At 47.6% G+C, this 12,500-nt stretch overlaps 1 protein-coding gene across 6 annotated transcripts in view; it reads right to left on the reverse strand.

Moving 5' to 3' along the window:
* The window catches only part of EXOC6B (exocyst complex component 6B), a 305,538-nt gene that overhangs the window by 72,885 nt on the left and 220,153 nt on the right, over positions 1–12,500 (reverse strand). For all 6 annotated transcript variants that reach the window (XM_087737075.1, XM_087737074.1, XM_087737072.1 and 3 more), the window contains one exon: positions 9,785–9,926. In XM_087737075.1, coding sequence (XP_087593201.1) covers positions 9,785–9,926 — 142 coding nt within the window. The remainder of the gene's footprint in view (positions 1–9,784; positions 9,927–12,500) is intronic.

The raw sequence follows: 12,500 nt of genomic DNA on the forward strand, positions 1-12,500 counted from the left end.
GAGAAAATGCCTGTGACTGGGTCTTGAATGTTTTCACAAGACTCGTGAATTTATCACGACTGTCATCTGCTCATGAGCAACCCAAGACGGATTTCATCCCAAGACGTGGTTGCTCGTCAGCAGCTCACCTTTCGCTGTCTCTTACCAAGGAACCGTATGGGAGGAAGGCTGGGAGAGTTACGGAGCGAGACTGCCCTTTAACACTGCCCATTACAACAACGGTAGCACATTGAACCAACGTTCGCTTGAACAGTAATTCTCATCAAAAGAACCGATTGGAGTCCCTCCTGCATTAACGCACTTGACATTCAAGCAGTGAAATGGCGTATGAGATCATATTATTCGTATTACAGAAGAAATGAGAGCAAGAATACGGCTCAGACGCTAGCAGAAAGCTGCTACAGCACTTGGCTGAAAGGAGCCCTCAGAGGAATGAATGCAATGCTTCACCCCACGGTTGTTATAAAAATAGCCGTACCTTCTGTAATCGTAGGTCACATTTTACATACCAATGCCACAAACTTATTTTGAAGGAGGAATGAACAAAGTCTTAAAGAAAAAAAGAAACAAAGAAGAGAACGGAGCTTTAGAGGAAAGACACAGCCAGTTCTTCTTGGTTTTAATCTCTTCAACCAGATTTCAGGATAATTTTCTCGGAACAACCAAGCACAGTGCTGGCCCCAGTACTGTCGGATCCGTTTATTGTACCGTCTCCACTACCAAGGCAAGTGGCAAACATAGCAAGCCACCTACAGTACAGCCCCTTGAGCAGAAAATCCACAAGAGAATAGAGCAGATCAGTATGCGGCTGTTTGTACAAAGCATTTAGCCAGGCTAAAGGTTTGAGAGACTTGTGTTCAGGCCAAAAAAGTAATGTCTTTGCAAGGTCTACAGGCTTGGGCCACCCAGGGCAGGTCACAGGGGGACTCTAACCTCTCTTCCAAAACATTTCAGCGATGAAAGAATCAAGGAACAGGAACCGTTAAGCCCTTTACAATGAACAAAGAATAAAGAGTTCAAACGCACACCAGAAAAGAGACATCCACTGTAAATTAATTATACAGAACGGGGGAATCTCTTTTTGTATACTGTAGACAGCTACGCACACAGGGACAGTCTTACACGTATTGTGCGGTTCAAATAAACACAGCTGGCAACTTCATTCCTCAAAAACGTCATTGTGAGGGCAAGATTTTCTCTAATTACATGGCACTGCCAGAATTCATGACGGCAGACCTGCGGGACTGAGGTTACAGCAGCTCCTGGTTAGGGAAACCTGGACAACCCGCTCGCAGTTGCATCAGTCATGAACAGGATTTTGTATTTGAGGAAACAACCATCTCAGTATTCCTCAATGACAAATGTAGGTCTCGGAGTCGCCTTCCTTAGACAAACCCTTGGAAGACTATCTTAGAAAAGATAAGTGACAGGACCTCTTGCACCTTACCCAGAGGCACAAAATGACACCTTGAGGATACTCAAGCTGAAGAACAAATCTGTGTGGACTCTGGAGAAGCTCGCAAGGGATAGAAGATGAGAAATGATGGGTAGGAACTGAGGCAAGAGGAACAGAGAGAAGATCCCAATTTCCATACTGAGCTTATATTTCACCCACACCATTCCCACACAGCCCTGCTTTGAAGCTGTTCCCCATTATAGGCCAAATTATCAAAGCTCATCCCCATCTGGGGAACTCCAGAGAGCTGCAGGGAGAGGGAGGAGTTATCCAAAACACACTGAACTGGGTCAGATTAAATAAAAATATCTACCCCTCTCTGTCATTTGTTCCTCGATGGAAAAAAGATGAGCCTGAAGTCCCATTATTGCGTAGAAACGAGCTGTCCCGGGGGCCGTGATGCTCTGCTGACAGGGCTGAGGAGCACCCACAGCCCCAGAGAGGAACTCCTCACTGCTGGACCACCAGATGTTTTCAAGTAGAAGAAAAGGAAGCTCTTCAGATGAAATTGTTAGAGATATGTGCCAAGAAAATTGGTCCCTGCCAATCCATAGGACAGGTCTACAGAATCAAGTTACAGATCTATACAGGTCCCCAAACTCATAACCCAAGATGTACGATGGATGCCTCTTAGCAGATGTGAAGTTCTCAGCTCCATTAAAATACTAGGAAAAGTGGAATGTACGCATCTCACCATTAGCTCATTCGAGCTGCAAAGGTTCACAAGCATCAAGAGTGTGTGTCCATGATGGGTGGGGAAGGCAAGGTGGGTGCAGAGATGAGGAACTGTGCACTCTTCAAATTGCTTAAACAAAATTAGGTGTGGACAGAGGTGTCTTCTCTTCCTAGAGTTGCAAAGGACTGTAAGGATGGGTAAATAAATATCAGTGGGTATTCTGGTAACAAAGGAGAACACAGGAAGGTGTGGGAGATGGAGGATGTCCAAAATGTTGTAGCAGACAGCAGAGGTTAGAGACAAGAGGACAGGAGAGGCTAAGATGACACTGTGGGATTAGCAAGAGATTTACAAAGGAGGCAGAAGAGAAGGAAAACGGAGAGAGAAATACTAAAGCTAAAATGCTGGAGGAAACTAGAATTATAAGGAAACTATGGATTATAGGACAGATGAAGGGTGAAAAGTCAAAAAGGAGCTGATGGCTAGAGATGGCAGAGGCAAGCAGGAGGTCTCAGTTTAGGGGCAATGCAAAATGGCCGGAGAGAAGTTCATTTCTCTTTGACACCATGCAAACTCCCAAGATTTGCTCGAGTCAGACTTGCAAAGACCACTTAAGTGTGCTAAAGTAGAGAGCGTTGTCCAAATACGTCCTATCAGCACCTAAACAAAAAGGACACGTTTTTTGATAGCTCACTGATGGGGAGGCATGTGCTTCTCCTCCATGTATATTTATGCGCACTAATTCACCAGGCATCACTTTCTTTGCCACTGCGAGTACTTTGCAACCTCTAAGAAAGGTCAGCTGAGAGAAATGAAGGCAGCATTAAATAAATTAACGATATGCCCAGGGGAACAAATTCAGGGAGAAATAAGGGAGGATAAATCTAAGTGTAGGAAAGTGGCACAGCCGTGGTCCAGAGGCTCCCACTTCCATGCCCCCGGTCACTCGGTGCACCAATAATTCACCCTTCCCATTTCAGAAAGCACGTACAGCAGCGCTTGGAAGACAGCTCTGCTGTCAATACAAATCACCCCACTCCTTTTTAACAGCAGGAAAATGCAAGGTTTTGTTTCCCACTGAGGGCTGAGTTTTGACAGGTGAAGAGGTGGGAAGGAAACAATCCGCTCCTCTCGTCCTCCGAGGGAACGGGGCACATCACCGGCATCGCGAGCGACGGGCAGGCCTGGGCAAAGCACCACGCAAACAGGGGGGCTGCAAGTTCCCAGGGATGAGCTGAGCTATGTGCTTGCAGGGGCATCAGCATCTGCTCGCTCCACGATGAAAAGGTGTTCTTTCAAGCCATCCATGCAGGCAGCTCATGCAAACTGTGCTCAACCTTGTATCTGGGACAGTCCAGGACACTAATGGCACTTTAATCAACAGGGAGCAGCTTTCTAAGCCGCCAAAATCCACGATCCAGTTCAGTCACGTGCCCATACACTAAATACACCCGCGCACTCTCAAAGCTCAGCACCCCTTTGCCAGAATTGCTGTTTTTCTTGCTGCTCAGCCCCGCTCCAGGTTGCGATGTTCCAGGACGCGGTGCCAATGCATGACCCCAAGCCAGCCCTACGGAGGAAAGGCGAGGGAAGGAGCTGTGTTTATTCCTGACACGCACAATAAAGCATTATCGAGGGCTATGATGAGCTGCAATTTGGGCAAGAAAAGTCACCAAGAGGGAAAAGTGGGATGCTGAAAGAGAAGGAGTATCTGAAGGTGCTGTGGGGAAGGAAAGCAGCCTTGCCACGGAGCAGAGCATCCCCAGAGCGAGCTGTGGAGCAGATCTCTGCAAGACTTCATCTTGGGCCTCCCAGCAGCAGGAGCCAGAGGAATGGCACTCCCAGCCCGCGGCGAAGGAGCAGTGCTGCAGCGAGCGCCCCGGGGCACGGCAGGCACTGGAGCCAGCACAGGGGGGAGATGGCCAATTTTCCAAGGGAGGCTTGGCTCCAAAACAAACGTTGGAAACCCCTGGCTTAGAGGACGCTGCCTTCAGGCACTGCAAGGCCGGTGGCAAACCAACCTGCTACCTGGCATGCCTCTTCCCTGCTCTTCCATCAGCTTCTTCTGCCACCCATGTACCATCATCGACCACCCTCATCCCAGCCTGCAAACTCCTACAACTCCCGTTCTGCAGCATAAGGAGTTCTTACCAACCATCCAAACCACAGCCACGGTCCTTTCACACCATCGCAACCCAGGACACACATGATGTAGCTTTGTCCTTCATCATGGGCTAATAAAGGTCCCCTCCTTGGCTCTCACCATGGGTGAGGAGCTCACACATACACGGTTACCACCAGCTCAGCCAGCACAGAACCACCAAGAGGTGCAGTACCATGACCCTATGTACGAGCACTATGTCTCAGGAGGGTCTGCGGCTTTAATTTCTTTTAAACATATATCTTTTCTTTTTAACAATACATCTGAGTGGCATGGAGAGGCACTTGACTGAGGCTGTGAGCCACTAATATAATAAAAAGCTATCAGGCATTGCAGGATCTGAAGAATCACAGAATCATTTAGGTTGGAAAAGACCTTTAAGATCATCGAGTCCAACCGTTAACCCAGCACTATCAAGGCCACCACTAAACCATGTCCTCGAGCACCACATCTATCCGTTCCTTAAATACCTCCAGGGATGGGGACTCAGCCCCTGCCCTGGGCAGCCTGTTCCAATGCTTGACCACCCTTTCAGTGAAGAAGTTTTTCCCAATACCCAACCTAACCCTGCCCTGGCGCAGCTTGAGGCCGTTCCCTCTCGTCCCATCGCTTGTTCCTGGGGAGAAGAGACCGACCCCCCCGGCTCCAGCCTCCTTTCAGGCAGTTGCCGAGAGCGATGAGGGCTCCCCTCAGCCTCCTCTTCTCCAGGCTGAGCCCCCCCAGCTCCCCCAGCCGCTCCTCCCCAGCCTTGGGCTCCAGCCCCTGCCCCAGCCTCGCTGCCCTGCTCTGGCCACGCTCCAGCCCCTCCATGGCCGCCTTGGGGTGAGGGGCCCAGCGCTGAGCACAGCATTCGAGGGGCAGTGAGAGATCAGCATCAGTGGCGTGGAGATTTCTCTCCTGATGCGATCCGCTCAAACCTTTCCCTCTGTTCATTGCAACATCCCCTTTTCTCCCCCAAAATATGAGCTTTTGCTGGTGCATTGCGGCAGGATGGATACCAGCAAGCACACAGTGCGATAACCTAAAATCAGAGAGTTTTTCCTCAAAACCACCGTGCTCCCCTCTAGCTCCGCACATGCTAATCCCCGATGGGCTGCAGGCTGGAGGAACACCAGGCTGCCGTTTGCATGGTGCAAACCGCTCGAGGGAGAAGACTCCTCCGGTGTGGTGCAAACCCCGGCGTCTTACACAAATAACGGGATTTCCCCGTCAGAAAGTCCTCGGAGCCAGATAACGCGGCCAAGAAGAAGGCGGTGAACGGCTGCGCCGGGACCTGTATCGGCATATTTTGGCATGCTCGGGTGTTGGGCTGGAGGATTCCTCAAACCGGTGGAGACATCTGTGTTTCTTATTGACTGCCCCCAGGAGTGGGCTGAACAAAAATTGGGATTTTAATGAAATTTTAAATATAATTTTTACGGCGCTTTTAATTTCTCATAAAGCAGCAGTTAAAAGACTTTAGAGATTATGGAACTGCTTATTTTATGATCTAAGTATTGTAAAAACAATCTGCCTCAACCACTGCTGGAACCGGTTACGTAGATGGGAAACACTTTTGTAGGAGAGCAGCCCCTTTTCTTTCTGCTTTTTCGGTCGCAATCTCCAAATTTGGGTTGTTATATTTGATTCCCATTACCTCCGAGGTACAGGAGATATGGAAAAATACACATATACCAGCACCAGGAGGTCCAAAAAAGAGCAGAGCAGGGAACTGGGCTACAAGGCACGCAGCAATTACAAAAAGCACACTGCATGTACTGTCAAATCTTGGGTTACGGACGTATTCTGGAAGACAGCAAACCCGTTTTAAAAAGCAAATGCCTATTCTGAAAAAAGCATCACCTCCTCTATTTACAGGTTCACAGAAATATTTGTGTTAGGTTTTTTTTTTTCCCCCTTCTCCAGAGTTGGTTTTTTTCCTCTTTTCAAGTTGGCTCGTTGGGCTGCAGCCAGAACTCCCTCCTAAATTGAGACATAATTAGACATGTCCTACTGTGTCTTTCTGGGCAATTCATTTAACCTCTATGCCTTATTTCACTTCAGGTTTAAAAAGGAGGTGAGAGAATCTCTCTTGACTGCATAAAAAAGGAGCTATGTAAAGCCAAGCAAGAAGAACAAGAGTTACAACGAATACCTGGCCAGCAACAGACATTTGAAAAATGACTTTTGCCCTTCCCTGGGCATCAGCCGTGCCATCCACACACACACACATCGCTGTAAATCTGCACCGAAAGACTTTCAAACCTCCAACACGCCACCTGGGAAACAGCTTTTTGCTGGGAAAAAAAGAGGCCGTCCACCTCGACGCGCAGGAGCGGTGCCTTACGGCTCCTCGAGGGCTTGGTCCGGCCGGAGGCTCCAGCACCGCGGCCTCACCGGGGGCACAATGCCACAGGAAAATAGCTCGCATTTTTCCCATCACAGGCAACCGAATAGGATTTTTACAACCTTGCAGCTCCACTCTTTCTTGCCTCTCTCACACCAAAAATGCTGCTGATGTATACGGGACTATTCATACGACTCAGACATGCAAGATTTGGCTCTTAACGTTTATTTAATTTACTGCTTCTCCCCAGCCCTCCAAAGGCTTTCTTTTTGAAGGTCATAAAATTAATAAACTGTATATTCAGTGCTTTGAACACGCAAAACAAGCAGGTTTCTATGGAGGGGGGAATTCACGGTGCAGGCGAGGGGCCCCGTCATGGCCTCGTGCTTCTCCCGAGCACCATCCGGGCTCGCGTGTGCCTGGTGCCAAACCTTAGCCTGATGCAATGGTTCCTGCAGCCATTCCCTTTTTCTCCTGATGGGATAGCAATTTGTTTATAAAGCAGGAAATATTTTATGAACCCACAAGTCTGGAGAATTAATTTACCGGTGTCTTGTTTTAAGCCTAAGCCATCATCTTTTTCACCTCTATGATTGTTATCTATTGAGGATATAAACACATTTTCTCATAATGTGCATTATATCTGCTCTGATACAGGGCAAATTACCTGCACCACCTTCAAACCGTGCTTAATATATGACTAAGTCCATTCATTAATTTGCCTCACTGCTCTCTTAACCAGCTTATACCTTTGTCATTCACAAGAAGCTTAAAGAAAAGCCTAATAAACTCCAGGATCGAAACTCCAAAGCCCTGTTCCCACATCAGAGAACTCACTGGAAGTACTCCAAACAGCCATAAAATCCCATTTTAATATGATAGTACAAGATAAAGCTGCTAAATTGGGTAAGGCTTGGGGGTCTGGGGAGAGGAGGAGGGTTGGAGGCAGAGACATAAAGTCGACTGGTATAATAAGGATGCTGAGATTCGCACCCATGCTTTCAGGTAAAAGATAAAAAAAACCCAACAAACAAACAAAACCTTTGCAAATTGAAACGTATTTTCTGAATATACCCGTTCACTCTCAGGACTGGCTTTTCTTAAAATTAAAATCTTGATGCACTGCTTCTCAGAAATAGAACTAAAATTATCCCCGGTGTCAGCAAAGCCCCCAGACAAACCCGCAGGAACGAGGGAACGCATTTTTGCTACCGAAAAGGAAGAAAAAGACTTTGTCTGGGTTGACCGTTCTGGGGGCTGACAGTGATGGATAGGAAGGTTACAGCACCGGCATCCGTCTCCATTCCCAGCGTGAGCCGGCATCTCGGGCCGGGGCTGGGGGGAGCGGGTCACCGGCCCCGCTGCCCAGGTTGGCGTCACCTGCTCTTGAATGTCTGAGTGCTCCTGGTTTTGTCTCGCAAAACAATTGGAATTTAAGGAATCGTGCTCTTAAACCCGATATTAAATGTCATCCGTTTTACTTAGCATCGAGGGCTTTCAGGGAAGAGCTGCTGCTTAGTGACCCACGTTACTGATGGGGCGGAAAGCAGCAGGGTTACGAGTTTGCAGCCAAAAGAAAAAGAAGGAAACTATTATGAATGACAAATGCTTCCTATTATTCTCGGCAACATCGCCTGTCCCTCTGCGGACACCGACTGGGAACACAGCTGCTACCGGTGCAGCCCCGACGCGCTGATGGGACGCAAATTAGACAGCAAGAATTTAGGGCTGAAGGCATTTCTGAAAGAAAAATAAGGCATTGCTTGCATTACGACATATGATATAGCTGCAAATTTTGGATATGATTCATTAAACGGGGATCCTTCTCCCAGGCTACTCAGCTGAGTGCTGGGAATTACCAAAAGGACATTAAAAAATAAAAAGTGCTCCCCCCAAACACCAGAAATCTTACTGGGTGATCTTTCTCAGAAATAAATTTAATCTTGCTATTGATGGGTGCAGCTGAACTAAAACACTATCAGCAAAATGTTTTATAAAGGGTAGAAGAATACCTTTTGATAGCGTTAAGTGCCAGACGCTGACGAAAACACCACAACTGATTTCACTGAGTACCAGAGGTAGGAAAAGCAAACTCACTGCTATGTAGGCTCCGATACCATTAGCACTGGGGCCAGGACTATTTTGCTGTGGGGTTCAATGGGAGCCACGTCGCGCCAAAGTGCATCTCAGAAGACTCTGTAGTAAACAGGTTCTAAACAAGATACATCCCAATCTCCACATCGACTGAGAAAGCCAAAAAAGGTGGGTATTTGGAAAATAACTTCCCCAAAATACTTTATCAAAGATTTCCTGAACACTTTATCAACCCTATCAAGCTCTTGTCCATAGCCACGGTCACTGATCCATCCCAACATTAATCCCGATAATAAATCCATCCCCCTCGTAAGGGAGAGAGGTCCCTGTGCAGAAGTGTGTTCGCCCTGCTTGAGCATAATTATAAAAATAGGAAGAAAAAAAGCATTTTGTCAGTTTTGTGCTATATTTTTTTAACCCTTCGGTTGAACAGGATAGCAAGCAACTTAAGGGGAACCTTTGGCTTTCAGAGCGGATTCAGGTGTAAGCTAGATGAACTAAAATGAGCCGGGTTGAGAGCAAAGCCATGGTGCTGGCACCGCGATGCTCCACGCAAACCTCTGAACAGAGGTAGTTATTTTGTCACAAGACATTTCTTTTCCCTAACAGTGACTTTGCAAAAAGGGTTCGCTTTGAGAAAAAACTCCCCGCAGCAGATAGAGAAGACAAACAGCTGAGGTCAGGAGAGGACCAGAACTTCTTAAGAACATAAGCCAGTTATTGCTTTCAGAAACAGTCATAAGTAAACTGATTCTTGTTAGCCTTCCTCATGTTTTACCCACTCTAAGCCCTCCTAGTTTTGAAATACTCCATCTCAAAAAGCAGGGATGGTCTGGAAAGCATCAAGGCGGCATTAAAGAGAAAAAGGAAGAGTAAAGCTTTGATCTCTTAGAATTTGCTGGGCTGCTTCTGTCCTGAAGATATTGCCAAGCGTTGGCCTGGACAGCCCCAGCGAGCTCGGCAGGCGTTCACCAGTCCCAAATACTTGGCACCACTAAAAGCCCTGGCTTGGGTCCCGACATACAAACGGGCAAAGCGAGACATGGAAAACGAGATGATTTTGCATCTTACGTTCACACTCTTCCACGTCCAGGTTGAACTGCTGCAAGGCGCCCAGCGTCAGCTGCCGCACTTCAGCTTCCAGCAGCAGCTGCATCAGCGAGGTGGAGAGGTGCTTGCACGCCGACATGCACGCCGTCTGCGCCACCTTCCCCTGCAAGAGAAAAGGGAGATTTATCGAGGCCATCGAGCACAAAATGAAAGAGGAACTTCTTTAGACCAGGACTCGCCAGTCCAGCCTCTTTAACATCTCCCATGTGCTCCGGGACCTTCACGTAGTGCTCAATCTCGCAACCACCGTCTTTCAAGGGAATCACCTTTTAGGACTCCCCGTTGCTACTAGCAGGGTTAGACCTTGTCAGGTGCAGAGCGCCTGGGAGCAGCTCAAATCCAGGAAAACCTCGGGATGTTTAGAACTCTAAGCATCTCTCATTATCGCATCCTAACGTGGGCAAGACAACATACCATATTTTATTCAAAATCCTACATAAGATGGCCTGAAGTAACCTTGTTGATACGTCAAAAGAGTGCGATGACAATTCCAAACTCCAGCCTACAACTAGACCAGTCTATCTACGTTAGAAGATAGGAATTTCAAAATCCCTTTCCAACAGCAGAGGCTCATAGTTCACGGTTTAGCCTTGGCTACCGGGGAGCTGGGGCCACGCCATTGTGCCAACGGTGTCTCTAGCACGTTGATGCTCTTCAGCCCACTTCCACCACCATGTGGCGCCTTCCTGAAGCCAACAGCGACCAAGGAGAAGGAAATATCAAGGCAAGGAGGTAGCTGAAGAAGTCAGTTATGTCTACATGGATAGGATTGCTCCCCAGGGCGGGGTGGTGGGGAATGATCTCAGGCACCCAGACGCATCCTGCGCCTGCCTGTACCATGGGGAACACGGTTATCAACACTTGCCTCCTCCTGAGCCACCCCTAATTCGTGGCAATTAAACAGGGGGTCTATGGGGAGGAGGCCGCGGCCGAGGCTGCCGTGCAGAGAGAAACTACTTAAATCCCTTGTAATGCTCATATCTATAACAAAAGCATGACCAGTTATGAGTTCCAGCTATTAAGGAAATTGAGAACATTGTCGGTAAATATTTATTTTTAACACATTTTCTCTGGGCCACCATGGTTATGTTTCATTTTTGAAGGAACAATTGAGATCTCAAGCTATAAATCATGCAAACAGTTCGTAGCAAGAGGAGTTACCCTAGATAAGCCTTCCATTTTCGATCGAGAAACAATTGCAAGGCAGGAGAAGAGGAATCACAACAGACGATTTAATTAGCATGCTTACATTTTTGAACTGTTGAATTTGAAACAGCTGATTTTCAAATTATGGGTGAAGCCCCTGCATCGACAGAATTGAGCTGTCAGGTAGGAAGCCTAGGATGCCTCTGAGGACTTAGGATCTTCAAAGAAGAGTGGTACTAAGGAAAGGGATGATGGTGGGGGTAGGGATGGGCTGTGGAACAGGAGAAAGGGGAGATGGGTGCTCAGAAAGCTCCATCTCCTGCGAAAGGCCACAAACAGGTCACCTAACTTGAGGACCCATGTCCTGACCTGGCTAGAGCATCGGCTACCAGATGTCAGAAGAGAAGGAAGCTGATGAGCACGGACGTGAAGAACTGAGATCCTCCATAAAGACCTACAGATTCTTGATCCTCCTGAGATGCCACAAGGGGACAGAGGAAGAGAAGACCTTTCCAAGAACAGCACAGACGCTCTGCCTTGTAGGAGCCCAGTCCTCCCGAGGACCCGGCTTGGGAGCAAGCAGGGAGCACACTCTGCATTTAGCCAAGTGCAGAAAACCCAAGTTGACCAACCAGAAGCATAAAAGGAAAACTAAAGCACCCATAAGGCCATTAAACAAACTCAGACCATCTCGCGCACGCAGTGCATATAAAGCTAAGGTTTCTTCTGTTCTTACTGAATTTGTTTTGCGTCACAGCAGCAAGTCTCACCGGTTACAGGTGCCACGTTCTCAGTGAACTAAAACCAAGCATCACTTAGGGGCACTGAACATGTGGGAGCATTTTGTATCAACTTATCCTCAAAAGATTCCCCCCATTCCTCAAGTATTGCTGTGTGCCACCCAAAATTTGTGGCAGATAAGATTTGGGTAGATAAGATTTGGCAGATAAGATTTGCACGGGTCTGCAACATATATTAAACCCATAAAAGTGCGGAAATCCATTGGCAGGAGAGCAGAGGCTTGCACAGACCCACTGGCCGGCACCGCACAGACCGATCCTGCTCTTCGCGTGCGTAACCCCACGATAACATTTCTGGATGATGGTGCTACCATGAAAACAGCTTCAGGAGGCGATTATGTTTTCAAATGCACACAAAAGACTTCAACACGCTTTCTTGAAAACAAGGAGTGGCTTAGGAGATCTCACAGATTTTTACAAACACTTTACAAATTGTATTTAAACTGGGATTAAAGCGAGGTGTTTCAAGCTACGCATTACAAGTTTCATTACCGCAGCACGGAGGGATGAGCAAACGTTTGACGCATGTGCTGGGAAGTGCTCTTACCAGCTTTTCAAAGTTGTTTTGGATCTTCAGGCCATATTCATCTTCAGCCGGAGAGAAAAAAAATAATTTTTTATTTGAAAAAAAGAGCAGACCGTTGCGTTGTGGGGCAGGGTACTTCATCTCCGCTCTTCACTGCCGTTCCCAGGCTCCAGGAGAGTTCATTACTCACCTCCAAACACCTTCA

The sequence above is a fragment of the Nipponia nippon genome, unplaced genomic scaffold (assembly GCF_047370975.1).
Source record: "Nipponia nippon isolate SJK-2023a ecotype South Korea unplaced genomic scaffold, ASM4737097v1 scaffold_6, whole genome shotgun sequence".
Taxonomy (NCBI): Eukaryota; Metazoa; Chordata; class Aves; order Pelecaniformes; family Threskiornithidae; genus Nipponia; species Nipponia nippon.